At 35.1% G+C, this 27624-nt stretch overlaps 1 protein-coding gene across 1 annotated transcript in view; it reads left to right on the top strand.

The window, feature by feature from the left end:
* Positions 1–27162, top strand: part of PSPC1 (paraspeckle component 1) — a gene marked incomplete at both ends in the record, with an annotated part of 37412 nt that extends 10250 nt beyond the window's left edge. The window contains 5 exons of the mRNA XM_079540217.1: positions 487–571; positions 2065–2173; positions 19571–19628; positions 23603–23772; positions 26977–27162. Of these exons, the coding sequence (XP_079396343.1) occupies positions 487–571; positions 2065–2173; positions 19571–19628; positions 23603–23772; positions 26977–27162 (608 nt within the window). The remainder of the gene's footprint in view (positions 1–486; positions 572–2064; positions 2174–19570; positions 19629–23602; positions 23773–26976) is intronic.
* Between the last annotated feature and the right edge of the window lie 462 nt (positions 27163–27624).

Raw genomic sequence — 27624 nt, 5'->3', positions numbered from 1 at the left:
TTCAGATCACGTGCACCTCAAGTTCATTTCACTTGTTTCTGGTGTGTTGTGCAATTGTCTGCAATAGATGATGGAGAATATGAATTGCACTAGTTTCCTTGCTAAAGGGACTTCAGCAGTATGCAGCACTGCGAGAAAATGGATACCTTGCCAAAGCTGCAAAACCAGGACATGATTAAAGTGATTGCGACTTTTTCTTAAGCTCCCTTTCTCCTTGTTTGAGGGCTTCAAATTTCTGTGTCCGTCACCTTCTTTGGAGGGCATAGCCAGTGTAGTGCCTTAGCGTGTGAGCCTTGGGTCCTTGTGGTTTTTCATATGGCAAGCTTGGCTGAATGGGAGGGAGCTGCTTAGACGTGTTGAGAAATGGCTTTAATTTTAAAATTAATTATTGTTAGAATGGTAATCTGATAGTGATGTTGTTGTTGTTGTTGTTACTGTGTTGTTAATTGAGAGCTTTTATATTCATTATGTTTTGAATCCTGGTAGATCTCATGCGGCGTCAGGAAGAATTGAGACGTTTGGAAGAACTTCGGAATCAAGAACTTCAGAAACGCAAGCAGATACAGTTGAGGTATTTTTGTCTTGTACTGTATGAAGTTGTGGCAGTAATTTAAAGCGTGCATCTGCTGTCAGCCTGCACAAGTTTACATACTTTGGTGTGCAGAGCTTTTAATACAAAATATGAATGTCTACCATTTAAAAACTGTTTTTCAAAATCATAACAGGAAACGTTTCTGTTAACATTCTTGCAGAGAAGAATGGTCACTTATGCTAATACAAAAGACTAGTTGCAAGTATTTCTAGTATTTTTTTCATTTATTTCAGCTCAGTTGTTTTGTAAATATCTGAGTTTTCTAACAAGCTTAGAAATGTTGTAATGTGAATGAAAAATAAGTCATCATATGAAACAATGTGATGGAAGCGTAGTTGTAATGGAGCTGTAGTACAACACACTTGGAAGATTGGGGGGTATTCATCTACTGCGTGTAGAAGTGTAGCATTGCAGATTTATTGTCAAGAGTTTTGGGAGTGTTTTCTCGTCTTACTGTAGTGGTTTGTGGCACTTTGTTTTCTGATGTATTGCTTTTCTCTTTAAGAGATGATTCTTATGAATACATGGGCTGCTCAGAATGTAATTCCTCCTATCTTATGATGTTGGCCCATGATGTCTGAGGCGGATGTTGGTGGTAAAGCAGTAGAGGTTGAACCTTTGCACCAATATTCTGTAACATCTGTGGCCGTGTGAGAGTTCGAGCAGAGGGGTTGTCTGATGAAATGATGTCTGACATGGAAGTATGTATGAAGCTGAGTTGTCATTGAATAACTCTGTACAGAAAAAATGGCACCCAATGACATTCCTTGATGCTTGCTGGACAATTTTGGGGACCAAATAGTGGATGTGAGCATACTGAGGTGCTGGGTGATTCATTTCAGCAGTGGTGACAGTGGGTCACTTCTTCTGATGCAGATTTTTACAAGTGTGTCATGCAGGCTTTTGTTTATCACTGACAGAAATGCAGAGCTGGTGGTGGTGATTGTTGAAAAGTAGTGTTTTGTAGCTGAAGATTTTCTCTATCAAGTGGTATTACTGTGCTTTTTGTATCGGTTGTAGTTTCTGTGGGAGTAAATAGGAGGCATTGCTTTTGAAGCAATATATGTACTACTTATAACTACTTATATTAAATATCTCAAGAAACGGAGAGGACACAAAAGAACAATAAACTGTATAGAGTTAGCAGTTTGGCTGTAGGCAGTGTTGAAATATTGTAATCCATAGTGTTTTTTTTTTTTTTTTTTTTAAAGCTTTTGAACCTGCTTACTTGTTTGTACAGATTAACTGTAGGCAGAAGAACAAGAATATTAGTATTGTGGATACCTGAATACTCGTTAAACAAAAACACTTTGGTAGTGTTCAAGCCCATCAGGTTGAGTAGATTAGTGCCTTACCCTGTATTAAAAGCTAGTAGGTTGTTATCTTACGTGCTGATGTTATCTCCTGAGACTGGTTATGAGCCCGAACAGATCATGAGTCTTAATTTATGTAATTCTTGAAAAATATCCTAGACATGAAGAAGAACATAGACGGCGTGAAGAGGAGATGCTACGCCAGAGGGAACAGGAGGAATTGAGACGGCAGCAGGAGGGAGGATTTAAGCCAAATTTCATGGACAATGTAAGTAGAACTTTGACTAAAGTTGAAATAGTAAATATTTTACTGTAGTTTTCAGGGTTTTTTAATACTTTGTCTTATTGAACTGACATCTCATGTGCTGTTTTTCCTTCAGAACTCCATTATTCTCATGAGTGGAGTGGCACAAATTTAGTAGTGTAATTTTTTTGAACTATGACATCACTATCTTGTAGGAAAATAAGTAATTCAACATTTCGGCTAATTGAAGGTGTTCAAATTATCATTTTCCTTTTTCAGGAAATTAAGTTTTCCAAGAAAATCATTTAGTTTTTTTAAGTGGAAGGTTAGAGACTGGATAGTTATGGGCATGAAGAGGTGCCTTAGTTGAGCTGAAAAATTTAATTTTTAAGTGATTCATACTGCAAAGCTTCTTCGGTTGCTTATTATGTGTTATGCTTAATTTATTATTAATAATATACTTTAGAAACAGCCAGTGGAGCTTCACATGAAGCCTAAAATCCCTTTCTTTGAGACCTTTCTGTTAGACTAGATGAGGAAAATCTCCAGATCTGTACTGAAGATGACCAAAATGTTCAAAGGAAGAAAAAGATCTTTGTCACAGTTGCTACATTAAATAATGTAGCAGTAATGTATTTAGGTCTATTCAGCCTTTGAAGCCTTGTCTGGAGGGAACAGCAAAATGGAGATATCAGAGGAATCAGCTTCCTAAATTTTCAGGATGATCTCTTTTGGTCATGGGTATGGTTTCTGCCAACCAGAACAGTGAAGTGAGCACAAAGCAGTGAAGTGCTTTAATGTTATGTAGTAAAATACTGCTAAAACAGATTTTAGTGGGAAAGCAGTAAGTAATGCACATAGTGATCCTCTGTACAGGTTCAACTTGATGCATAAAATGGAAACAAATTGCTGGTTTCTTAGCTGCTTTCTGATTTGTACTTTGTGGAAGTAATGTTTATTTTACATGCTATACAATACCTCTGCCTGTAGAACACTCTGAAGAGTGTACTGAATATGTTCTGAGACCTCCCAAGAGAAGATAGAACAGGAATCTTTTATTTTTCCTGTTGGATTTAGGATTCTTAGTAAGGATAGAGAGGAAGCAAAATAGTTCCTTTGTGATGTTACCAACTGCTGTCAGTTGATTTTGCTGATTGTGTTTGAGAAACTCGCAGCTGGAAATAGGTGGTAATTTATTTCCCTGCGTGCTCTCACTGTAAGGAAAACTGTGTTCAGGCATACATTTTTGGGGGGATGATGATCTAGAACTGAAAACTTAAAATATCCTTTAGTGCATTCCTGTTATTAAACTGGTAAGTCATATTTTGCAAAACAGGATGTAGCAATCATCTGATGTAATCTAGAAGTGATACTGAAGTGATTCTGACTTCTCTAGAGCCAAGTATGTAATTTCATTTCATGTTAATGTCATAACATCTTTTGGGGGCAGTTTGACTTTGTGATTGTGTAAGTTATGTGTCAAAATAATCCCGTGGCTGAGCTACAAGATCCCTGTTGCTCACTGCTGAGAGCTGCAGGAAAGAGATGGCAGCAGCTTCCTTCAGTTCCTTTTGCTGTTGGGTAGCAGTGTTCCTGCAGCTCAAGGTTGAGGGAGTGCTGGATAATGCTGGTCACAGCAGCCTCTATTTAATTGCTTTTTGCAGCTCTTTGAGGTAAGGTTACTTAGTCTATGAGCTTGAATTGCTTGCCATCCTCATACTGTTCTGCATATTTAAATTTGGAAGCTCTTTAGAAGCTCTTCAGATTGTGTGCTGGACATAGGAAAATGTCATAGCGTAAGGAAGAAAGAGGAATAGTTCAGGTGGAAAGCATTTCAATCACTGTAATTTATGTGATTTTACACACTGAAATTTTGTGGGAAAAAGAGTTGGAAGGAATGTTCTAGAGTGTGTGGAGCTCTCCTACTGAGTTTCGTTTGTGGGGATTTTATTCATTCATCTGGAATAACATACGGTGTGAGATTATATAGATGTAGTTGTGCAGTGAGAAGCCTGCCAAAAGAGATACAGGTCGACTGAAGGAATATGAAGCATAGCCATCTTCTTTTTATATCATGTGAACTCAAAGTGATGTATACAATAATTAATCAGTTTTCCCATGTTTTGAGGAGTGTTACAGTCATGTGATGACTACTTTGCTTCCAGTTTTAATTTTTCCTCTTTAAGGGCATTGAGAGTGATTTATTGTTTACTTACTTTAACACCTTTCTAATAAGGGCAGCTATGAAACGAAGCATGACATATCATTTCACAAGCATTTGTTACAACATGTCTTTAGATCTGTGTTGAGGTTGTGATGTATGAATGGAGGTTTGAAAAAGCCTTTGCATTTTGGAGCCAATAAGAATTAAAACCTTATCTGAAGGTAGCAAAATGATGCATCTTTTACTCTATTTAATAGAACTTCTTATATAGCTGAAGTTTTTTTGATTTATTCTTAATTTGTTTACTGTAAACAGACTCCATGTGGTAGTTTCATCTAGTCCTAGATTACCATTGTGCATATGTTGAAAAAAGCTAATTTCAGTTTTGAGAGTATAAAGTTGCTTCTTTGTTAGCACAACATCTTATGGTACTGGGGTGTAGTTTTTAATCATATCTGGTCTTGATGAACTCTTTTGGCTTAAAGTATGTAACACGTTGAAGTCTTCTGCCTACCGTGTACTTAGAAGGCAACCGATAATTTTCTAATGCTTGTTTTTGTTTCTTAAAAGCCTTGAAAAGTAAGCTTCCTTCACTTATATCCTATTCCTTATTACTGTTCAGTATAAAAGGAGGACATAAATGGTAAGTGCGATGGCAACCGGAGTTGGAACTTGTCATACAAGCTGCTGTATCAATCTTTCCTGTTTAAAGCTTCTTTCTGTGTCTTTATCCTAACTTGTTAAACTTTTATTTTTCAGTGTGACCTCTTTTAAAAATTTACTGTAATGGAACTTCATGCAATTAGCAGTTTGGTTTAGTTGCAGTTGGTAAATGTTTTCTGTATGAGCATTGTCATTGCTGTAGCATCCATGGTGATGTTGTATGTATATAAAAAAAATCTGATTGCGTTGACTGCTAATCCAGTGGGCTTCCTAGTGATGTCCAGACAATTTATCAAACTAGTTGTGCAATCTATAGTAGGTAAGCTGTTATTTACATTTCCACATCATTTAGAGTTTTCTACGGTGCTACATAAAGGATGTTTAGTTGAAATCTGCTATTATACCTGACCATATTTATGCATTCTAATAAATGATACGATATCTTTTTCCTATAATTTTTATTTTGCATATGTCTTTTCTTGTGAAAGGAGAGCTTGGAGATAGTGATTATAAATAAACAGTGTTTTTCAGCAGCACAAATATACTTTAAATTAAAAATATTTATTCTATTTCTAAGTGCTTTTAATATATTATTTGCTGTGCAGTGGTTAGTATCCAATTGTGAATGGCTTATGCAGATACGCATTTATTCTGAATCGGTCTTTTTGCTAAATAATTTCTAAGTAATTGCTAGGGAGTATTTTTTTTTTAACTGCTGTCATTGATGTAGAAGAGTGAGAAGAGAATAATTTACATCTTGTGTATTGAAATAGTTCTCAAGTGTTTACAGAAGAGCCCCAGATTTGTGGAAATACTGTTCTTCTTTTTTGTGGAACACATGTTTATTTCCAAAATAATATTGTGAAATATTAGGTAGATATTGTACTTAATGAAACAGTAGCTACAGTACTGTCCTTCAGCAGCTCTTCTTACTGATGGTTTAAAGATAGAATTGAGATTTTTTAGATGCCTCTCTCCTCTTTTTTTCCCATTCCTGCATGGGGACCTTCCCCTTTTCAAGTGTAGCTTCACAAATAAGGAATTGTTTTTTGACAATCAGTTTCAAGTTCTGAAAGCTTACTGCTCCTTTTGTGGGAGACTTTTTATTCATACTTAATTTTTTACACTTCTTATTTCTGTAAATGAACTCTAAGTTTCCTGTCCTTTTATTTTCTTAGACAAAAGCTCCACTGCTGAGTATGTAGCGTTAATAGCAGAATGAAGAGGCAGGCACTCGAGCAGTGGCGGTTGCTTCAACAGCGCAGATATAATGGACTTGAAAGGTGTAACACAGTGGAGGGTTAAAAAAAAAAAAAAAGCCATCAGGAAAGAAAATGTCGGAACAACAGCAAAGTTTGTAGTTTGAGGAATGCCAGAAAGGTGGTTAATGCAATTTGATGTCTTTGTCCTAAGAACTCTCTCCCTTTAGAGCAGTTTTTAAATGAAGCTTCTTCCTCGCTCCTATCAACTATTTCAAGCCTGCTGTGGTGTATCTGAGGAATGGCTCATTTCTACATTCCCATACAACTTAAGTGGTAGATTACTTTGAGAGAAGAATGTTAATTGGATTTTCTTACACCTCTGTAATTCAGCAGTCTGTTTTTGGACATCTAGACTCTGCAGTGAACAGAACTGAACTGATTTTGTTCCACCTTCTAATCCATTACCAAAGCACCAGTTAGACAAGAAGTTTGCATTCACACTGTATGCACAATTCTTTCTTACCTTGTTCAGGAGAAAACTAAGTTAAGTCAGTTTTCCAGTAATAAATTCATTAACAAAAATTTCCAGAGATACATCTTATTCCATAAATTGCTTTGGTATTTTGGAGGTTTAATTAGCATTAATTCTGTGACCATTTTTAGCATGATTCATAATTGACTTTCTAAATTGATGTGCATCAAGGAGGTGATTTTTCAGTAATGGAGCAAATTATCATTGGAATGTTAGATTTTATTAGCAATTTCATATTTCAGTATGTGCAAACTATGAATATTTTAGATACATTATCTTTTTTCCCTATGTTAAGCTTTATTATGAATATCTAACACTGTAAAATTTGGATCTTCTACCTGGTGCAGTAATGCTTGCACAGAATGTTTAGAACATACTCATATTTACCTCCTGTAAACTTGTAGAAAGAACAAGTGACCATTCAGAAGTCATTTTTGTTCATTAATGTGCTATATCAAATACGCATAGATGTCCAGTATGAATTTACTTGTAGGCATTCCTGAGATTGTTCTCATCTACAGTTACTGATACAGATCTTTGTCCCTGGTTTTTTTTTTTTTTTTTTTTTTTTAGGTTGTTTCTGTTTATGAATTAATTTTCAGTAAGAACTGATGGACCAGGAAACTTAAAAGAACATTTTTCTGAAGATGGTTCTTATACAATGGCAAATGGCCATCAGCCTTTGTCAGTCATAGTTTTTCATGAGGCCTTAGAGGAAACAGATGCTTTTTTTTTTTTTTTTTTGAATTATTAATGGAAAGAGTTCAGCTGCCATCTAGTGCTTGTTTATAAAATACTACACTTGCTTGCTTAGTTTCTCCTTGCTTAATGGATTTTGCAGGTGCAATTTAAAAAGCTCCATTAGAAAGCAAATCTGAGGACTACAGTCCATATATTTAATGTAGTTTATGAAACTTATTACTGCTCACAAGTTTTAATAAATCTACCTAACAGAGTTCCACAAATACTGCTATCTAACAAAGTTCCACAAATACTGAGTTTCCTTGAGTTTTCTGCCTTCTGACATACAAGAACGAAGCATTTGTAGAATAGAAAAAAAATCTCGTATTAATGTAATTGTTTTGTTAAATGCTGTACATATTTAAGAGACTAAAACTAACATTTGCCTTAATCATTTTCATTTTCTTTTCCTCAGCTACTGGACTTAAGTTTAACTTGGAGTTTTTTACATGTGTTTATCCAGACTAAGAAGAGATAACGTTCAGTTTCAGTTGTCTACTCAGTACCTATTTTGGACTTACCCCCTTGTGTGAATCCTGAGATCCTACTTGAATTGAAACTTGCAGCCAAATAAGTTCCTGTACTTAGCTAAGTTTATCTGTATTCAAAGGGTCTGCATTGAAGGAAGAATGAAACACCTGAAGAATGATAAGTGAGTCCATAGAATTCTAGAGGAACTGCTGGATGTGAGGAGAGCTTCTTTACACTCCTAGTTTCTCTCTCTTGGGATGCAGTGCCTTTTGCTTTTTTCTCAGTGCGAGCAGTAAGACCTGACCTTCTGCTTAGCCTCTGCTTTGCTTCAGTAGCTGGCAGAATGGAAGACTTCGACAGTGATAACACAGTGCACTGCAACCTAGAAAGGAGCTTTTTTCAGTGAGGCTACCTCTCCATTCATATCAAGCTGAACACTGCTTAATATTCTAAAATACATTTTTTTTAATGAGCCTTAGACAAGTCTAATTGCTGCAGTGTAGGCATCGAGCAGATTTACCTCATTAATTAATGCTTGTTTTGGATGACTAATTCTTCTGTGAACAATACAAAATACAAGTAATATTTTTATTTTCTGTCATATTTTTCTTAAGGTTCCTCTACATCTTTCTAGAGATCTGCTGGTATTCTTAGGTACATTGATGTTTTTAATTAGTGTTTTTTCTGGAAAACACCAGATATGTGCATCTTCAACTGGCGAGTTTAATTAATTTTTTGATTAATAGAAACTCAGGTAGTTTTAAACGGATCAATTATTTTCTTTACGGTTTCTCATTAAATAAGTTTTTCTCAGACATGACTTCTGCAGCAGCTACTGACTTGTTAACTTAGCTTTACTGTTGAGTAAGATGGAAGAATATTTGTATTAGTTTTGTTGTGTACAAGACAGGAAGTATGCTGCTTTCCTAATGGTGCTGAAGGCAGTTCTCTTGATAGTTAAACTTGTGGCAGGTTAGCTCTTGTCACTTCTAAATATATTCTTGCCCAGGATCTGGCAAGGATAGTCTAAGGTCAAAATTATGTTGCTGGTTCTCTTCTGCATATGTGTTAGAGCTTTTGTGGTCTTTTTTTCACTTGGTTTTGCTTGGTGTGTTTTTTCCCCCCCGCGCCCGTGTTCTGAATTACTAAGCATCTATTTATCCTCATGGAAACTTGTATATTCTATTAAAAAAAGCTGTCTGTTTTCTTCTTTGTTCTTATTACGTTGGGATTCCCATTGTCTCTTTTCAACTTTGTGTTCTGTATTGCATATAAATGTAATAGTTGTTTAAATATCTGTTGATGAAGGCAGACACTATAATTCTCGAGTTACTGTATATATACTTGAGTCAGGAAACTTAACTACAGAGTAGTGCTTTTATAATCCATTCAGATTTGTTCAAATGATCAGTTTCTTAAAGTTCTTAATGAAAGTTCTAGAGCTGTTTAGTTCCATATATATTGAGTTCTTTATTCGGAACTGTTTAATCAAAATATTAGTGTACCTCATCTTCCTCCTATTTCACAGTAAATGGCTTCCAGGTTGTATTAAAATGTTCACTGGGAAGCTTTGCAGAGATATGGGGCCTGATGTTGTGCCAGGATGCTTTTTTTGTTTGTTTTGGATGCATTAAGTGCTGTTTGTGGACTGGTCAGAACTTTCCTGATGAACTCTTAAATAGTGAACGATCCTGCCTGTTAAGAGCATTATAACATGACATAACATATATAACATATATAACATTATTTCTAGAGGTAGTTCATGTGTTTATTGAAAGTTTTTCGTATAATACTGAGGAGAACACGCTTTGGTCCTGGATTAAAACATCCACTTTCAGCGTTTGTTTTGTAAATGCTTGTGTGTAGTAATCACCTGTTGCCTCTGAACAGCTACTGAATGGCATCAGCAATTGGACTTTTAGTTACAGTTCAGTTGATAAATACCATATTTACTAAGGGGAGAAGAAACAGAAATACAGAACTCAAAAAAGAATCTTTCTCAGAAAGATCACTGTGGCTGTAATTAGTGCTGCCGTAAAAGTTACTTTTAGGTGATTTTAAGGTGACTTTAAGGTGATTTTGCAGTGTTTTATTTGACATTCAAATTCAAAAACATGTTTTTACATAAATACGCACTTCATGATACAGCTGTATTCTTGGCTGGTTAATTTGTCTTCTAAGTAGTTATTGACCACTTTCACTTAATCTCATAATTAATCTTGTAATTCTTGAGAATTGTAATTTTGATACATTCAAAAACATTTTGAGACATTCACTGTGATAATTTGCGTAGGGTTTTTAGATGTTCCGTAACAACTGAAATGTAGCATTGTCTTAGAACACAATTTTCAGTTAAATGTTTAGTTTATTTCTACATGATGCTACAGTTAATCTGGACTGGGCTACTGGTTAGACAGCCCTTTAACTCTCCATCTGCCAGGATGAATTGTGGAGTACTTAAGTGGAACTTGCTCTGTGAAAGTAAGGTTTGTTTCCTGTTTCCATGGATGTGTCCTAATCTATGTTGATATTTACCTACTCTCGTGCAATTTCTTTTGTTAAAATAACGATATAAGGCCAACCATACATAAAATTATCTAATATGCCCTGACTATATTGTGAAGTAAAGTGGTCTAGAATTAGATGTGGAGGTTGGCAGCACGGCCTGTGGCTCAGTGGTTGGACCTTGATAATGCTTGAGGTGCCTTCCAACCCATTCTATGATTCTGTGATTACTCATAGCATTTGTGAACTGGGACGTGTGGTAAATATTACTTTATGTTTTACAGGTAAGTGAGCAAGTAAGTGCCTTAAATTATTTATAAATGAAAAAAAAAAAAAAAAGGATAATGTTCAGAAGTTGAAATGTATTTCTTGTATTCATTTCGTTATCATTTAAAAAATGAAGATACTAGAAATAGGAGTGTATTTAGATACCAGTTCAATGGATCCAAAGTGGTTCATAACTCCTCTGGATCCGAGTTAATTGGCAGAATGTTGTACTGAGGAAGTTACAGTCAAGAGTTAATATATGGATATATGCCTTTTGCGTAGAGGATTTCCAAAGCTGTTAGTGGTTACATTCTTTACGCATGTTTGTCTTACGAAAACTATTTCTAAATTTTACACTTAATTATTGGAGAAGCACAAGTTTACCTTCCTTGTGAGTGTTAGTTGTTGGATCAAGGACAAGTTCTGACAGAACACTTCTGTTCCTGTTGCTCTCAAATTGTTCCCAGTGATGGCATCTGAAAAAAATCTGTCTTGCGGTTATGTCTCCTGTGCTTTATCGGTATAACTGCAGACAGTAAAGGGGCTTGGTAATATATACCCTTTTCCTTTAGTGGAATAGCTGGAGGTGATGGTGATTGACTGAAGCACGTAATTAAGCGGATTTTATTCCTAGTCATTCTGGATTATATGTTGTTTGTTTGGTGCCATGTTTTGCCATTTGTTTATATCATTTTGTCTGATGAGTAACATTTTCTACAGGTTTTGAAAACATGAGGAACTACAGTTAACATGCCTTTTTTTTCCTGTGTTGTTGCATATGCAGTGTTTTGTTGTATAACAAATAGTGGTGAATGGGGTGGGAATGTGGGAAAGGACTATACATCATTGCATTGTTTTTAAGCATAACAATAGCATGCAGAGAAGCAGCAAATAACTGTAAGATGAGCAGAAAAGACCTGAGTATGGACCGTTTTTGAATTTTGGGCGTATAATACATCAGTCTGAAGGAATGAACAAAGTTCCAGTAGCTTAGGTGATAAAATATTGTAACAAAAAACCACAGAATTTTCAATGAACATGTGTTTATATTAGTGCTTTTATTCAAATTATTGTTTTTTTGCTAATTATAGCATTCCTCAAGATCAGTATGTAAGGTCACTAGATAAAGATGCTCGAAAATTATCTGCTATAGGAATGCAGACAACTTCTTTAATAGTAATGACCGGTTTTTAATGCTAAAGATGGGTGAATGTCTTTGATCAGAATTGGAATCTGAATTATCAGTTGTCTTCACAGTAATTCAGATTCATCTCTTCATAAATGTCTTGAGTAAAAACAAAGACTTTTTGCTACCTTTTCTGTCTCAGAGGATGCCTTTAAAAAAAAAAAAAAAAAAAGAAGTGGTTTTTTCTACTTTGAAGTTTGCTTCTACTTCATTTGCCTTATTCCATGTAGTTCAGCACAGTGGTTATTTTCTGCTTCTCTTGACAGCAGTGAGAAAATTTCTCCTACCTTTTCACAATTGCAAATATTTTGGTTTGTTTTCCTAATCTATTTTTTAACTTTTTTTTTTTTTAAATCAGATTTTTGACATTATTTGAACTAATAATTCACTGGCAGTTACTCTACTGCACACACATTCCACTCTATGGTATTTGATGTTTTCAGCTGCTTTCTTGAAAGCTGCTTTCTTGAAAGAACCTCAGCTCTTAACGTTGCCTTCTTCCATCAGTATTTTTTCTACAAGTTTTCCTTTCACTAACTGTGAAATATAAGCTGAAAAACACACTCCTAGTTTGGAAAACGTAGTGTGCAAAATGGAAATTGATGAGTAGTGGAGTGTTTGGGAGTTCTTGGTTGTGGTTAAAAAAAAAAAAAAAATTACTGTTTTTTGTCATAATATTTTCATCCATATTTTATAAAATGTGTTTTATTTTTAATTTCGATTAAACGAATGCTCGTGTTTTGCAAGATGTCACAGGTTTACTCTCTTAGAGATGGAATTAACTAGAAAATTTTGGATTTAAAAAGAATCAAATGAGAGAATGAGAGACACACCTGAAATGTAAGTAAAATCTAGAAGATAAAATATTTGCTCCTCTGCATTATAAATAAAAGAACAACAGAAAAAAAATATTGGCTAATGTGTAATAACAGTAAGTATTAATATGATTGGGTGTGCTTTAGGTTAGATTGTGAGGTAAATCTTACAAGTCATTTTGAAACTAGTCTTAGAATTGCTTGCAGCAAATAAATTTGAGATTTGATAGAATGTGATGAAAATACACAAGAAAGCAATATTAATGCTTAACAGATTTCACTAATAAGACTGATGTTGCTGTAGGTGACAATCTTCGAGTGTTAATGTGAAAAATGTGATTGTCAGAATAGTGTTTAGTAGAAATGTTATAGGATTTCTCATTGTTCCTTGGTGCTTACACATTTGAGGGAATCATTAAATGAATCATTAAGGTTGGAGAAGACTACTAAGACCATGTAGTCCAACCATCTACCCATCACCACCATGCCCACTAACCGTCTGCACTCTTATATCAGTATTGAACACATTCAGTAGATAAATTGACAGCATGACTTGCATTGTACAGCTAGTCAAAGACTGTCAGTTTAAAAAAATTACTAAAATCATATAGTTATATAATTACTGAATTATTAAGGTTGGAAGAAACCTCTTAAGATCATCCTGTCCGACTATCAACTCATCGCCACCAGGCCCAATAAACTATGTCCTTCAGTGCCTCATCTACTCATTTCTTCAACTTCTTGGCCAAGATATTGACTCCTCCACCTCCCTAGATAACACATTCTGATACATAACTACTCCTGCAGAGGAGAAATTTTTCTTAATATCCAAACTGAACCTCATGTAGCACAGCTGGAGGTTGTTTCATCCAGTTGCTGTTATCTGGAGGAGAGGCCAACCCACAACCTCGTTTCACGGAGTTGAGGAAAGCAGTAAGGTCTCTCTGAGCTTGTTTTCCAGACTAAACAATCCCAGCTCCCTCAGCTGCTCCCATAAGCCTTGTGCTCCACCAGTTGGATTTAGCTTCATTCACCATTGCTCTCTGGGCCCAGCTGTCCAGCGAGGTCTTTACCTAGTGAAGAATGTGACTATCAAATTCATGGGCTACCAGCTTCTCCAGGAGAATACTGTGGGTGACAGGATCAAAAGCTTTGCTAAAGTCTAGATTGGTTACGTTCACAGCCTTTCCTCATCTAAAAGGTGGAAGGATTAGTTGATGGCTGTGTCCTCTGTATTAAATAGTGGTTTATTTCAGGGAACTCCTAAATATAATTTTTTAAGGAGTGAGTTGTCCCCTAAATGCCTTGATAAAGTGGAGGATAGTGCGATTAAACTGTTTTATTTTCTGAAGCTGGCAGTATAGACCTGACTTAAACATCACTCAGCAATGTATATTGAAATTAGAGTCAGATTCTACATTGAATCTAGCTGTAGGCGAATGACTTAGCAAAACAAAGCACACTGGGAGGGTCAGAGTTATTCAACACTGTGTGCTCTGCCAAAAAAAAAAACAAACATTGCATGCTTTGGTAAGTAGAAACTAAGCAAAGTGAAGACCTTAACTTGCTACTCAGATAAAGGAAGACTTTAAATTGTCTCCCATCTTGGAAAGATCAGAAATAACTGGTATTAAATTAAAATGAATTTACAATAATGTAACTTCTTTAAAACAATTTCTTATGAGTCTGTAGTAGAGGTGTGTGATCTCTCCCTCCTGCCATTTCTGTCTACAGTCTATCAGCCTGCACCAACGTGTGTTAAATGATACTAGCATTAGTTCACTGGTGCCTAGTAAGTTCTGTGATAAAGTGCTGTCCTCTTTGCTTGTTTATTCTGTATGAAATGTTTATGTTAAGACTGATGATGCTGTCTTGCATGTTTAGTAGTAAATCTAGTATTCAGTACATCTGACTAATGTTTAGATGGGAAGTGATTTTAAAATGTTGCTTAAAATGTGTGTTTCTTAGAGAACAGTTTCGTCTTAAGTAGCAGAAAATATTTTTGACTTCAAGTACTTTTTTATTCTGTGGTGTTCAGGTGCTGAGAACTGTCTTCAGTGAACTGAGTGTGCTGGACTAATCATGCGTCTTTTTTTCATAAGGGAAATATGTTTTTTTTTTTTTTTTTTTTTTGTGAACAGCCAAATAATTTTTGCTTTAATTAGGAATATTTTTCCAACATTTGCACATATTTCATGTAATGTTTTTTACTGTTTTTTTTTTTTTTTTGCTGACATGATTCTTTAATCATTTAGCTTAGTGAGTCATTTCTGTCAACTTGTCATTACTTAAATCACTGAGGAAGAAACTGCCTGCTCTAGGCTTGATGCAGTGTTGTGTTTTTTGTTTTTTGTTTTTTTTTGCATTGACCCAGTCCAATTTGTAACTTATGAAACCTGATTTTATTAAACCATTCACATATAATGTATGTTTTAAGGCTACGTTTACTTTATCTAGTTTAATGCATTTGTACGCATAATTTTACATAATGTAAGGGATCTTTTTAAAACTCTCCTGAGCTGTCATTCACAGAATTATTGTTTGGCTGAACAAGATCCTTGGAGGAATGAGTAGCTCTGGATTTAACGTTGGTCAGGAGTATAAGAAGATCTTGCATTTTGAAATAAAACTGGTATTTTCATGTGACAGAATAAAGTGAAATATTTTGTAATATTATAACTTTCAGGATCTTATGTGTAGGTTTTGATGGAGAAAATTAAGAGGGAAAGGCTGTCAGAAGTGGGTAGGCAGAAGGCTTTTCTTCAGCTCTTCACTGGCAGCATAGCTTCTAGTGAGTTGAAAATTGGAAACGCTGGATTGAAATGGTAGAATATTGTGAGGCGAACAATTAGTAGTCAGAAGTATCCCATGTACTCTTATTTTTGAGTGCCTAATCAGTGATGTTAACTGCTTAAGTAGTCTCTATTTAAAATATAGATGGCTTTGTATAAATGATCTTGTGTGAGGATGCAGGAAGATTACACCAAAATTACTTCCTGTACAGGCTTCCTGTAGAGACCAATGGAATTTTTTTTAAAAACTAGGCAGAATTTAATGAAAGAAAAAGAAACTTTTGAAGAAAGTAATGATTTACACTGAGGCTGAGAAATGTCTTACCCAATTTGTCTACTGTAAAGTAAGGGAGTTGAGTTCATTGAAAACAGTATGAATATGTATAAGTATGAACATTGCGTGAGTCATATTTTGTTTTATATGTAGAACTCAGTTAACTGTTAATATTTCTTAATGCTCAAACTTGAGTTGATAGGGTATTTTTTTATAAGGTATTGTTTTGTTGCTGTGTCCTGTTGCTTTGGTGACTGTTCTGTAGCTGAAAGGTGAGTAGTTCTATGTGAATTGTGAAGCTTCTGGCCACTGATACTTGAAGAAAACAGTATGATCTACTTTCGTGATATTTATGTTGGTGTATATCTGGTATGGTCTCCTCTGTCTCTTCTGAACTATCTGTTCAAAACTGTTAATTTCATGGTTTCATAGAGTGCTTAAGAACATACTAATATCTTTTAAAAACCTGAAAATTATCTTGGCAATTTTCTATATGCTTAAGACTACTATCAGTGGAGATGAGGGTGCAAGAACATGGTATGTGATAACGGTACAGTGCTCGAGAAATATTGATTGTAGTATTTGAAGCAGGGGGAACCTGTACTGTACTATAAACACAATATATATGCAATTTGAAAACACTATTCAATTTTTTTTATATATTTGATTTCTACAGCTAACATTAGAAGGAGTTGAAAATGTGAGGAAATAAAATTTTTAATGCTCGCACCTGGAGTGATTAGCAAGCATAGTGCTATTGTTAGTCGTCATCATAGGTTTTTCTGAAAGCAAAATGTTTGGATAAATCAGGCCCTTTAGATTTATTTGTATTAGTGAGTTGTGAAATATCTTATGAAAGTCATTCAACAGGATTGGAAGTCTTTTGACTTGTAGGAAGAATTGTAATTTGAAAATAGGATATTATTCATTGTTTGCATCCTTTCTTTTTTTGAAAAAGGAGCTTCTCAAATTGTTGTTCATTACTACTCAACTGTTGCCTTAGAGATTTTTTTTTTTGTCTCCCCTGTAACTGCACGTCATCATTTTTTCTTGTTCTCTTGCAGTTTAAGTTGTTTTTTCCAGGTACCAACTGACTTCGGAGCTTCTTAGCAGCTTGCCTGTGTATTTCACTAGCAAAAATCCTCTTGCTGCTGAATTTTACCTCCCTCTAATAGGTGGTTAGGGGTGGCTTCAGGGAGGGCCTGAAGCAGGCTGCTGCTCAACAGGACAGTGGGTAGTCACATAGTGAGGAAGAGAAGCCCTTAAAAGGCAACCTCATTACCACTGTGTTCAACAGAATCAGCCAGCAGCGATTCAGCTGCTCTATCAGAACTGTCTGCTGATATTCCTTTCTTAGCAGTGTTTCAAATAAATGATGTGGGATAGTCAGTCAGATTTACCTGTACTCTTTTTTCATACTTGCATAGTAAAAATCTGTTGGTTTACAATTTTTGTGGGGTGGGACTGTATCTGGATTCCTTTGAGTAAAAGCTGTGGTAAATTAAGTAGAAGTTTTTATATTTAATATGTCAAGCATTTAATCACTTTCATGATATACACTGTCAGTTAACGCTGAGTATTTCTTGATAGGGGATTTACTTTAACTGTTTTAAATTTGTGTTAGCTGTATAATTCATGTCCCCGTTATGAAAACACACAAGAATGCCACAAATTGTAAGCATAAAACAATAGGAATAATATTTCTTTGAAGTACATAGATCAGCAGATAGAGATTCTAAGTTCATGGGTCTGAAGTCTACACCAGAAACATTTTTATATAGTAGAAATTCATTGCTAAAGCTGCAAAATGGTAAATAACTTTATTGTAAACATTAGCAACAGACTTAAATACAAAACAAAATTAAATATGGGTATCAGTCCTACCCTTCCTTCCTCTTCTGTTATACTGACTGTTAACTAAAGACTTGTACAATTTAAAGCTGAGAAAAAAAGTAGTTTATTGGGTTGAAGAAGTGTAGTGTGTATTATGTAGTTTGCCCTCTGCCTTTCTCAGGAAAAAAAACCTGCTTATTTCTAGGAAGCAGTAATTTTGTAGCTCTGTACTTGAAAGTTCTCATGTAATTGCTTTTGTATTTGGCTCTGCACTGTATGACACATTTCAAGTTACAAATAAGCAAAAAAACCCTTACAGCTTGCAAAGGCATCGCTCCTGATTTGATACTGCAAGAGTTGGAAGCCTCCCAAATTAGATTACGTGCAGTAATTCAAAATCCTGTGCATTTGTAGCTGTTTATAGTTTTTAAAACTACATAGAAGCAAAGTTTTTATTCATAAGGAGACATCTGGGCATGCATTTATGGCATGCATGGTCTGATTCACAGAAACCTTAGCCGTGATATCTACTATGCTGGGTGAGGGATTGATAGGATGGAATATGCTGCTTTGTTTCTCAGAGCTGAGGTGTAGTAGTATGCTCATATCAACAAGATGGTATGCTCATTTTGCAACTACATACATTGATCCAAATTGAACGGATGGTGATATATTAAAATGTTGGTTAACATTACTCTGAAAGATCTGACAAAATAGTTGCATGTTCTTCTATAACAGAAATGTAATGTGGGTTCTAGAGTCAAAAGAAATCTTGCTCATCAAACAGTCTTTTGTAGCAGGGCCTGGAAACCTGGCTTTATCTTTTAGTTACAAGGCCTTATTTTCTTCATCACCACTCAAAGTCTTATTCCTTTCAAAATTGTCATTTTATATTAAAAATGCTATCATGAATGCATTTTGAAATCGCAAATATTCAGTTAAAAATGGCTTTTAGCAAGCTGGCTCAATCACTTAGGATAATAAAGTTATTTACAGAGTGTCTAAACTTGTAAATCCTAAGAGGAATGATTTTCAGAATCAGGTAAATTTTTTGTATTTATTCTCAAGATGCATGTATATTCACTTGAGGGCGGAATATATTTTAATGTTTCTTCCAGAACATTCATGAGAATGTATTTCTTTGGTGTAAGTTTATTGTTTTTCATGAACTGTGAAATTTCCTTCTTTGTCTTTTTGATATGAACCATGATACCAGCATCTCTTGCAATCTGTGATAGGTGAACTTTTTCTCGAAGTAATGATTTTTGCATGTTGTTTCACAGCAGGACATGGTCCATGATCAGTAGTGTCAGAACTTCTTAGATGTTGGATGGCTGAACATCGATTGAATCAGAATCAATTTCACTTATTTCTCTGTTTAGTTTAAATGCATGTTATACTGTTTACATTAATACTACATTTCTGTGCTAGTTTCTGAGCTGAGGCAAAAAAGTTGTACCATCGCTTAATTAAGTCAAAACTGTTTGAGCAAAGTAGGATTGGCAGGTTGAATTTGCTTACCATAATGTAACACATCAGACCTTGGTTTCCACTACAGCAGTTGGTTTAAGTTGTAAAGACAGATTTAATTGTATTATTGAACAATGGCCTTTAGGCAACAATGTAATGAGACCTTCATTGACAGTTTGTATCGCTAGTTAATGAGGAACATCAACTGAAGTTGGAGTCATTTGCAGTTGATTATTTAACTTTTTGGGAGCTGAAGATTGCATTTAATAAGAGAAACTTGTTTATAAGACTAAAGGTTAAATATCACAATTATTCTGTATTGTGAAGTTGAACTTCTACATTTGATTTTATACAAGTAGAGGAATATATTTAACTTTATCCCATGTACATTTTCATAATTAATGGAAACTGTAAAACCGTGACATTTTTCATTTTTACTGAATAAATGGGAATGTTTTCAATTCTAATAATGATAGGTTGATCATGAAAATTATGTTTACTTACAGAGAGAACAGGAAATGAGAATGGGTGATATGGGTCCTCGTGGAGCAATTAACATGGGAGGTAGGGATCTGAAGGAAAAAGGCTTCTGTAATGTAAAATTTCTTTTTCTTTGGGACTGTACATGTTACTCAAGTGTAATTCATTAGTGGCAACTACTGGTAAAATGGAGTAAACAGTATTGGGAAATAGGAAACAAAAAATTGATTTCCTTACAAACAGCTTTTTTATTTCCAGTTGATGTGTTTTAAATACCCCTGGGAGAAAAAAGCTGTGTGCAAGGTGTGAGAAACCAAGAGGCAAGGAAAGATAATACTCTAGAAATTATGCAATGCAAGACAGGAATTTTCTGTTTCAAAAGTGTCCGGTGCTCTTCTAGAGGGATGAGAACAATTGGAACTGTAACTGCGCAGTGAAATGATGCAGTACTTAAAGTAGGTCAGTTCTTGACAAAAGTTTAATAATTGTGCCCTGTAAATTTATTGCGAATCTGTATTTGCAAGTAATTCTCCCTATGCTTTTGTGACTTAAACTATTGTCACTGCTAAAAGCTTTGAAATTCACAAGAGTACTGGCTTAAGAATGAGTGTTTGCCTTGTACGCTCAGACTTGAAACAGCTTGGAATATTACTCAACTGGAATATCTGCTTTTAAACAAGACTGAAATATAGAATATTAATTTTAAAATATCTTTAGGAAGCTTCTTGACTAACATTAACTTAAAAAACACTTAAGTTATCATTTTTCCTGTATTTCTATATTAAATTTGAATGCGTGTACAAAACTTACGAAATGCTGTGGTTTAACTCAGAGTAATGTGAATTGGTTAATAGACGAATGTACTTGCTCAGTCTCCATTTTAAAATACATTATTCACCACTTGCATTCACTGAAACATTCATTTCAGTGGCTTATTCATTTGCAGAAGATGAACTTTAGAATTAATTCCAAAGGAAGACAATGTCAAGATCAAGTTTCTTTGAAGTAGTAACCTGAAGCATAAACTGATGACTTTCTAATTTCGTAGTTAAAATTTTGCTTATTGGTTTAGCGGATTCTTGAAAATCTCAAAGAGGCATTCTGAGTATTGATATTGTGCATCTTGCCCACCAGCATTAGCAGTTTCCACAAGATACACTTGTAGAAAGGAAAAAAAAATTCTAGAAATAAGTGTGTGGTTTCAAAATAAGCTATTGTAGCAGCTAACCCCAATTTTAGAAAGGGAAAAGTATTCTGAATAGGTAAAAATAGTGCTTCTCTCCACAGTATCTGAATTTTAGGTTAACTCCTGGTAGAGGTTTTTTTTCCCTGGCCGTGAACAACATTACCACCACTCAAAAAAATAACCCAAAAATCCCAGGAACCTCCATAAAATTAACAAGAAAGGGGGAAAAAACAAAACAAAACAGAATTTAAACCTTTAAATAGTAGACCTTTAATTATTGATGCTGGCATACTTTCTCACAACATTTCTACTGGACTTGTAATTTTAAACTGGTTTTTACATGTGCCACTTGTGACTTTTCATGATGTGGGGAGCTGAAGTATCTTCAGTAATGGGAAACCTATATGACAGGAGTATTTGAAAGCTAGACACCTCTGAGATGGATTTAATTAGTGATAGACTGACACTTGCTAACCAGTCATTTTTATATTATCTTTAGCAAGTCTGAGAGACTCCATAATACCATATCATAGCACTTAGCTGTAACTGTGATGCCACAGGTAGCTAATAAATATTCATCTAAGCTGGGAAAAATTGATTTCAGGAACTACCTCTGGATTGATGAGAGTTACTGATTTATTTCCTACTGTGCCAGACCTTGGCATGTACATTTTGGACACATAAAATACATTTTTTCAGCCCTGCTCAGAGATATGCGTTAGTCTCTGCTGTGGCATGAGCTCGATAGACTGCTTTCTATCTGTTTCTATACTTCGTCCAGTGAACAAACTGCCAACATTAATGTGCCTCTGAAAAGAATTAGCAGTTAAGCGATTGGCTCTTAAGATTTGTTAGAGAGCTTTTCTGAGATACAGAGAAGAAGCTTTTGTGGCCTCTTACAGAAGCTGTGCAGGACTCCAGTTTATATTACACTCCCCAGCTGCCTTCCTTCTATCATAGCTGGCTGAAATTGGCTTACTAGTACAGAGAGGCTTCCTAGCATGGGTTACTTTAGAGGAAGCGTGCATGCATTTGTATGGTAAAGAATCATAGCATCATAAGGTTGGAAAAGACCACTAAGATTATCTATTCCAACTTCCAGCCAATCACCCATGCTCACTAAACCATGTCCCTCAGTGCCATGTCTACATGGTTCTTGAAAATCTAGGGGACAGTGGCTATGTAGGGTAAGAACTCATTGCTGTTGAAGAATGACTGAACAATATCTGCATGTGTGGCAGTCTGGCTGAGCTTAATGAGCATACTGGTAAACAGGCTTTAACAGGTCATTGAGCATTGACTGGTTTGAGTTGTGCTGAGCAATGCCATCATTACAGTCATATAGGATATGATTAGCCTTTAAAAATAGAGGTTTGTCCTTATTTTGTCAATTTAAATTCCTCCTTTTCCTTCTACATTTAATTCTTGAATGATTAACATTGAAGAACAACTTCATGAGATTTTCAGCTATAATTTTTTCTTGGATTATAGCACAATCTTTTACTTGCGAAATGATAAGTTTGTGGGTTGATAAGAAGTATCCAAATTATACATGCCTTTATTTTGGCTTCTTGCTGTAGGGAGAAGTCTTGGAGTGTCAGCACTAAGCTTAGGAAAGTACTGCTTTTAAAATTACAAGGTTTTTCTCTCTAGCTTTTGATAACCTTCATATGCACTGCTGCATAGCTTAGATTGTTTTTCCTAAGCAGCTTGCAGTTGACTAAGTCTTAAGTTTTAGCAACAATATCTTGATGTGGTGATTTCTGTGACTGCTGAGATGGGATGGGTGCTCAATACTGATAATAAATATGCAATTTTAATACATGCAGAAAATCAGAGTACTATATTTGCACTGAATGAACTGTGTATAATGATGAACGTGTATATTACTAAAATTATGAGAGGTGAGAGATTGGTATGCTGGAATAAAAATGATGTATTTTAGTCTGGCAACATGTCTTAATTTCTTGACAGTTTTTTTTTTCTCCTTGTGTATTGCCAGGACTTGAAACATATGCTAGACTCCAAAGACGTGTTTTCTTTCTTTGTGAAATGTTGGATGCAGGCTTCTGGTTGAATAGTGTGTGTTATTGTGGGGGGGAAAAAGTTGCATCACCATGAGTCTTAGAGTTGATGACATGTCGTAATAGCAGATATAAATGATTTATATAATCTGATCTTTCTTATAACAAAAGCTGATGCTGGCAGAGTGGTGTCTTGTAACTCAATATTATAGCTAAATAATCTCTTTGAAAGAAGTTCTTAAGCGATGTGAATCACAGTTTTGGAGAAATTTTCATCTATAACTTTTAACACCAAGAAATTTTTTGTATTTTTACTATATTTCTTCATGTTTTGTTGCTGATAACTCATTATAAAGTTGAGTATCATCATTGCTATTGCTTTTATATGATGTTACAGTATATTATTTTAACAGCTACCAGTAACATTAGTGCAACATTAATGCTGACAGAACAGTTTTTGTGAATCTGTATTTAATACAGTAATCCTTGAAGAGCCAAGTTGCCTATTGTTGTCAGTTACTGCAAAATCACTGGATTTTTTTCTAAATGTAGAGTGCACAGTGCATATATACGCTATGTGAGCACTTCATGTTCTGCATGGAAACAGTACAGCTATATTTAGCTGCAAAGTTTAGGCTTCTCAGCCACAGAAGGCAGATGATGTAATACAAAATTAATCTGTTTAAAAGCAGATGATTGAGATAAATGTACAGTCCCAAAGAATACATATTTTTTTATATTTCACTTATTGGAAGTCTGGTACGTTTGGGTTTTAAAATATTATAAATTGTTTGTTTATTTTGTAAAATTCAGATAGGACAGCTCTAAGTGTAGATTGTTTTGCATAGATGCGTTTAGCCCAGCACCTGCTGGTAACCAAGGCCCTCCTCCAATGATGGGTATGAATATGAACAACAGAGGAACTTTGCCTGGCCCTGCAATGGGTCCTGGTCCTTCCATGGGACCAGAAGGAGCTGCAAATATGGGAACACCAATGATGCCAGATAATGGAACAGTGGTAATGTATCACAAATTTAATTACTTTGAATAGCTGTCATGTCTCATGACACGTTTTTATTACCAAAGATATTTTCACACTGAATAAGACCGCGTTAAAAGCTTTGACTTTGTTAAAAGTAATTGATAAGACTTGTTCACTGAAATACATTGCAGAAGGAAAATATTTAGTATTAAAATAGAATTAGGAAAATTCCTCTTTTTTCAGGTGAGGAGGAAATTAATTGATCAGTAAGCAGTAAAATCGAGGTTAGATTGCACAGTATTTGTGGTAAAACTTAGTGTGCATAACCTGCCCTCAAAAAGCATGATAAAGGGAAATTAGATGTGAAGATGCATCCGTATACCTGAGTAATCTGTAAAATTAAGCTTCTGCTGTTTTTTTTTTTTTTCTTTTATAAAACAAGATTGCATTACCAGCTTTTTTTTTTTTTTTTTTTTTTTTAATAAATGCTGGAAGCTGTGTATAGTGTGAAGATATCTTTGTGTAAACTGCTCAATTTTTTAATGTGACCTTAGTATTTTCTACTGTCTTCCTAGTGGTGTTGAAAGCATAAGTTTGACAGTAATCACTTGGAAAATAAGTATGCCAATAGCTGCTAGGCATAACTGTCAGGTCAGTGCAGGAAAGTAGGATTGACCAGTTGCTGAAGATGCTATGAGTGTAGGACAGGCATCTGGATTTCTTTTATCAAGAGCAGATATGCCATTGGGCTGCAATTAGAGCACTAGTTATTTTTGCTCTGGTCTTGTAGCCAGTCACTTTTCCTAGCTGTAATGTCTTATGTAGAGAAACAACCGTGTCATTTTAGATCTCACATTTAAGTATTTTTCTGTAAATGGAGACTTGAGATGTTCTAGTGGTGGTGTGTTATAAAGAAGTATGAAGTACAGCAGTGATTCCATTATAATTTCATTGGAACACTGAAGCATTTGGTGACTGTAGTTTATGTATGCCTTCTAAACGGTATCAGTCTGTGACTGAGGTATCCATATAATGAAGTTGTGACAAAATCCTTTGTTCCTTAAGGGAAAATGATATTTTGCATACAGAATGTATGGTAAGTCTGTTCTTTCCCAGTGAGAGGAGTTGGTTGTGCTTCATATCATATGATGGGCTCGTTTTATCAGTTCCATAACTTCTCACAGGGATGGGGGACAGGTCGCACTCTTCAAAGAATACTATTAGCAGAGATGCTTTTACTGGAAACTCCTGTGTTACTGACCAGTCACCTCTGGAACATTATTTTGTGGTTATATAGATGCTGAAAAGAGGTGTGAGGGGAAAAAAACTGGAGTTACAAATCATGTTATCTATCTGAAATTGTTGTTTTTCTACAAGGTCATTCCAGTTACGAAAATGAAGGGAAGGGCATTTATCGGCTTTACAAAATACAGACTAAATATGAAGCAGTTAGTTTTCATTTTCTTCTACGTGTTACTGAAGGACAAATGAGATGCCCTTTCATTTTGGACTTTAAGGGCTTTTAGTCTGGGTGACAGATGCCTGCAGCAGGGTATGTCCTTCTTCTGTTGGCACTGGAAAGACGCTTCAGAGATTGAGCTCTGTCCCCTGAGGCACTGTGAGTTGTTTTCCATTTCTCTGGAGAGAAACAGAGAATACGATTTATAGACCAGAAGTGTAATTTTCATTTTTAAATTTGACTTTGAATTTTGTTAAGTAGAATTTTTTTCTTGTTGTTCTACTGCCATCCTTTAAAATATCTTTGAACATAATGATTATAAATAGCTTTTTCCCTTATACTTTATTGTAGGTAGGTAATTAGTGTAGTTTTCTCTTTAGCTGGTTTGAGTTCTCCTTGTTAGAAAGAGTTGTTTTTGTCCAACAATGAAATGGTAAATATGACCATGAGTATGTGATAAGCATGTGTTGAATTTCATAACTGTTGCTACCAAGCTGTATTCATTTAAGATACTTTTCTAAACAAATTCCAAATAGTGCTGTAGATTTTAGGCTAATTTGGGACGTTAGCAGATCTTTATGCAGCTATTGAAATAATTTTTGATGAGCTTTTAAGTAATGCATATATATATATATGTGCACAACCATGATCTAAGTTATGTAAGATTTCTTTAATATAGATACCAATCCGTGTTTATCATTTAAGTGCCTTTGAAACTCTTGAGCCCTACTATTACTACTGGAGTTAGACTTTCAGAAGAATTATTCTGTTTCAGGCATATAAATAGAGTGGTAGTTATTAAAGCTCTTTTTGAACTCTCATTCCCGGGCTGTTGTATGGCTCTCTGTTTAGAGGAATTTCTTCTGAAAGTGTAACTGTCCTCTGTGGCTGAAGAGTTATTTCAAAATCTGTTTGTACCACACATCTATGCATTTAATGGTTTGTCTTATGCTGAGGTAATGTTTTATACTTCATTATGTAGAATTCTGTTTTTAAACACTTAAATGGTGAACTATAAGTATTCAGATGCATGTTTTCTGTTTCAGGCCTTTATTGCTATAGCCGAATAAACCTAAGTACGTGTATCTTTATTAATGTTGGATAAGGAGCTAAGGAACACATGGAACATTAACTGGATTTTCATCTTTTATTCATATTTCAGATGATACTTTATTTTTGAATGAAGCATAGTCTATGCATTTTATAACTAGTGTATTTGATTTGGGCTTTAAAAGTCCATTTAAAGATTACTAAGGTTCATTATGAAAGGCTAACTCCAGGTCATGTGGACTGAAACTACAAATGGGTGGATATGTAAGTTCTAAGATTGTTTCACTATTAGAAGAATGAAACTGTAGTCTCTAGAAATTTAAAAAAAAAAAAAAAAAAAAGTTGAACTTTTTCTAGTTTATCGATGTTTATTTGCTTAACTTCTTTGATAGAGAAGTACTGTGATTAGTGTATAAGGCAAAAGAAGACTAGGGTATAAAATTACTGTTCACTCTCTTCTGTTACATAGAATATATTACTGCTTTGTGTTGAGCACCGGAGTTGGTCTTAATTAAAAACTTAAGAATTTACAAAGTCAGAGCATAACATTAGCAGTCTCTGATTTCCACATCCTTTTTGATAATAACTAATTGAATTGCTCCTTTCTTCCCTCTATGTGTGATCCTGATTCTGCTGGACTATCTGCTGAACTTCCTGACAACATCACTTGTGTAACTTACATCACTTTTGTTTAACTTACATTTGGCATGTTCCAAATGGACTTGTTTTAGCATAATGAGAGATTCCCTCAAGGAGGTCCATCACAGATGGGCTCACCTCTGGTTAGTAGAACGGGCTCCGAAACTCCTCAGCCGCCCATGAGTGGTGTAGGTACCGTGAGTGGTGGACCTGGTGGCTTTGGTAGAGGAAACCCAGGGGGCAACTTTGAAGGACCTAACAAGCGTCGCAGATACTAAAACTTACTTCATTCCTTGCTGTTAAGAAATTCCAGTAAACATATACAGTGATATGCCTTTATAATTTTAGCTGTTATCTGGAAACGGTTTTATTGTTACTGTAGTCTTTAAAACAGTTTCTTTTGTAAAACTTTTTTGTATTCAGTCATAGGCTTTGTAGTATAGAGCAGAAATTATGCAGATCATTATGTAAGGCAATGTGTTTGTGACTAGCAAAATACAGTGTGTGACTATGCTGTAAAACATGCGGTTATCTGATGACAATAAAATATAAAATTCACTTGAAAGGATTTTGGGAATGTTATTACAAATACTGAGTGAGAATAATTTTATGCTTGGTTATAAGTGGCATCGTTTTCATTCTTCGTATGCAGTTCCTACTTGTGTGTCGAAAATTCCGTTCGTAGTGAATCTGTTCAGCTTGAAGTGCATGTAGCAGTACATACTATGAACAATTTACAT

This window comes from Tetrao urogallus (genome assembly GCF_951394365.1).
Source record: "Tetrao urogallus genome assembly, chromosome: 1".
NCBI classification, from domain to species: Eukaryota; Metazoa; Chordata; class Aves; order Galliformes; family Phasianidae; genus Tetrao; species Tetrao urogallus.
The sequence above is the reverse complement of the archived record's forward strand: the minus strand, read 5'-3'. Positions and strand labels throughout refer to the sequence as shown.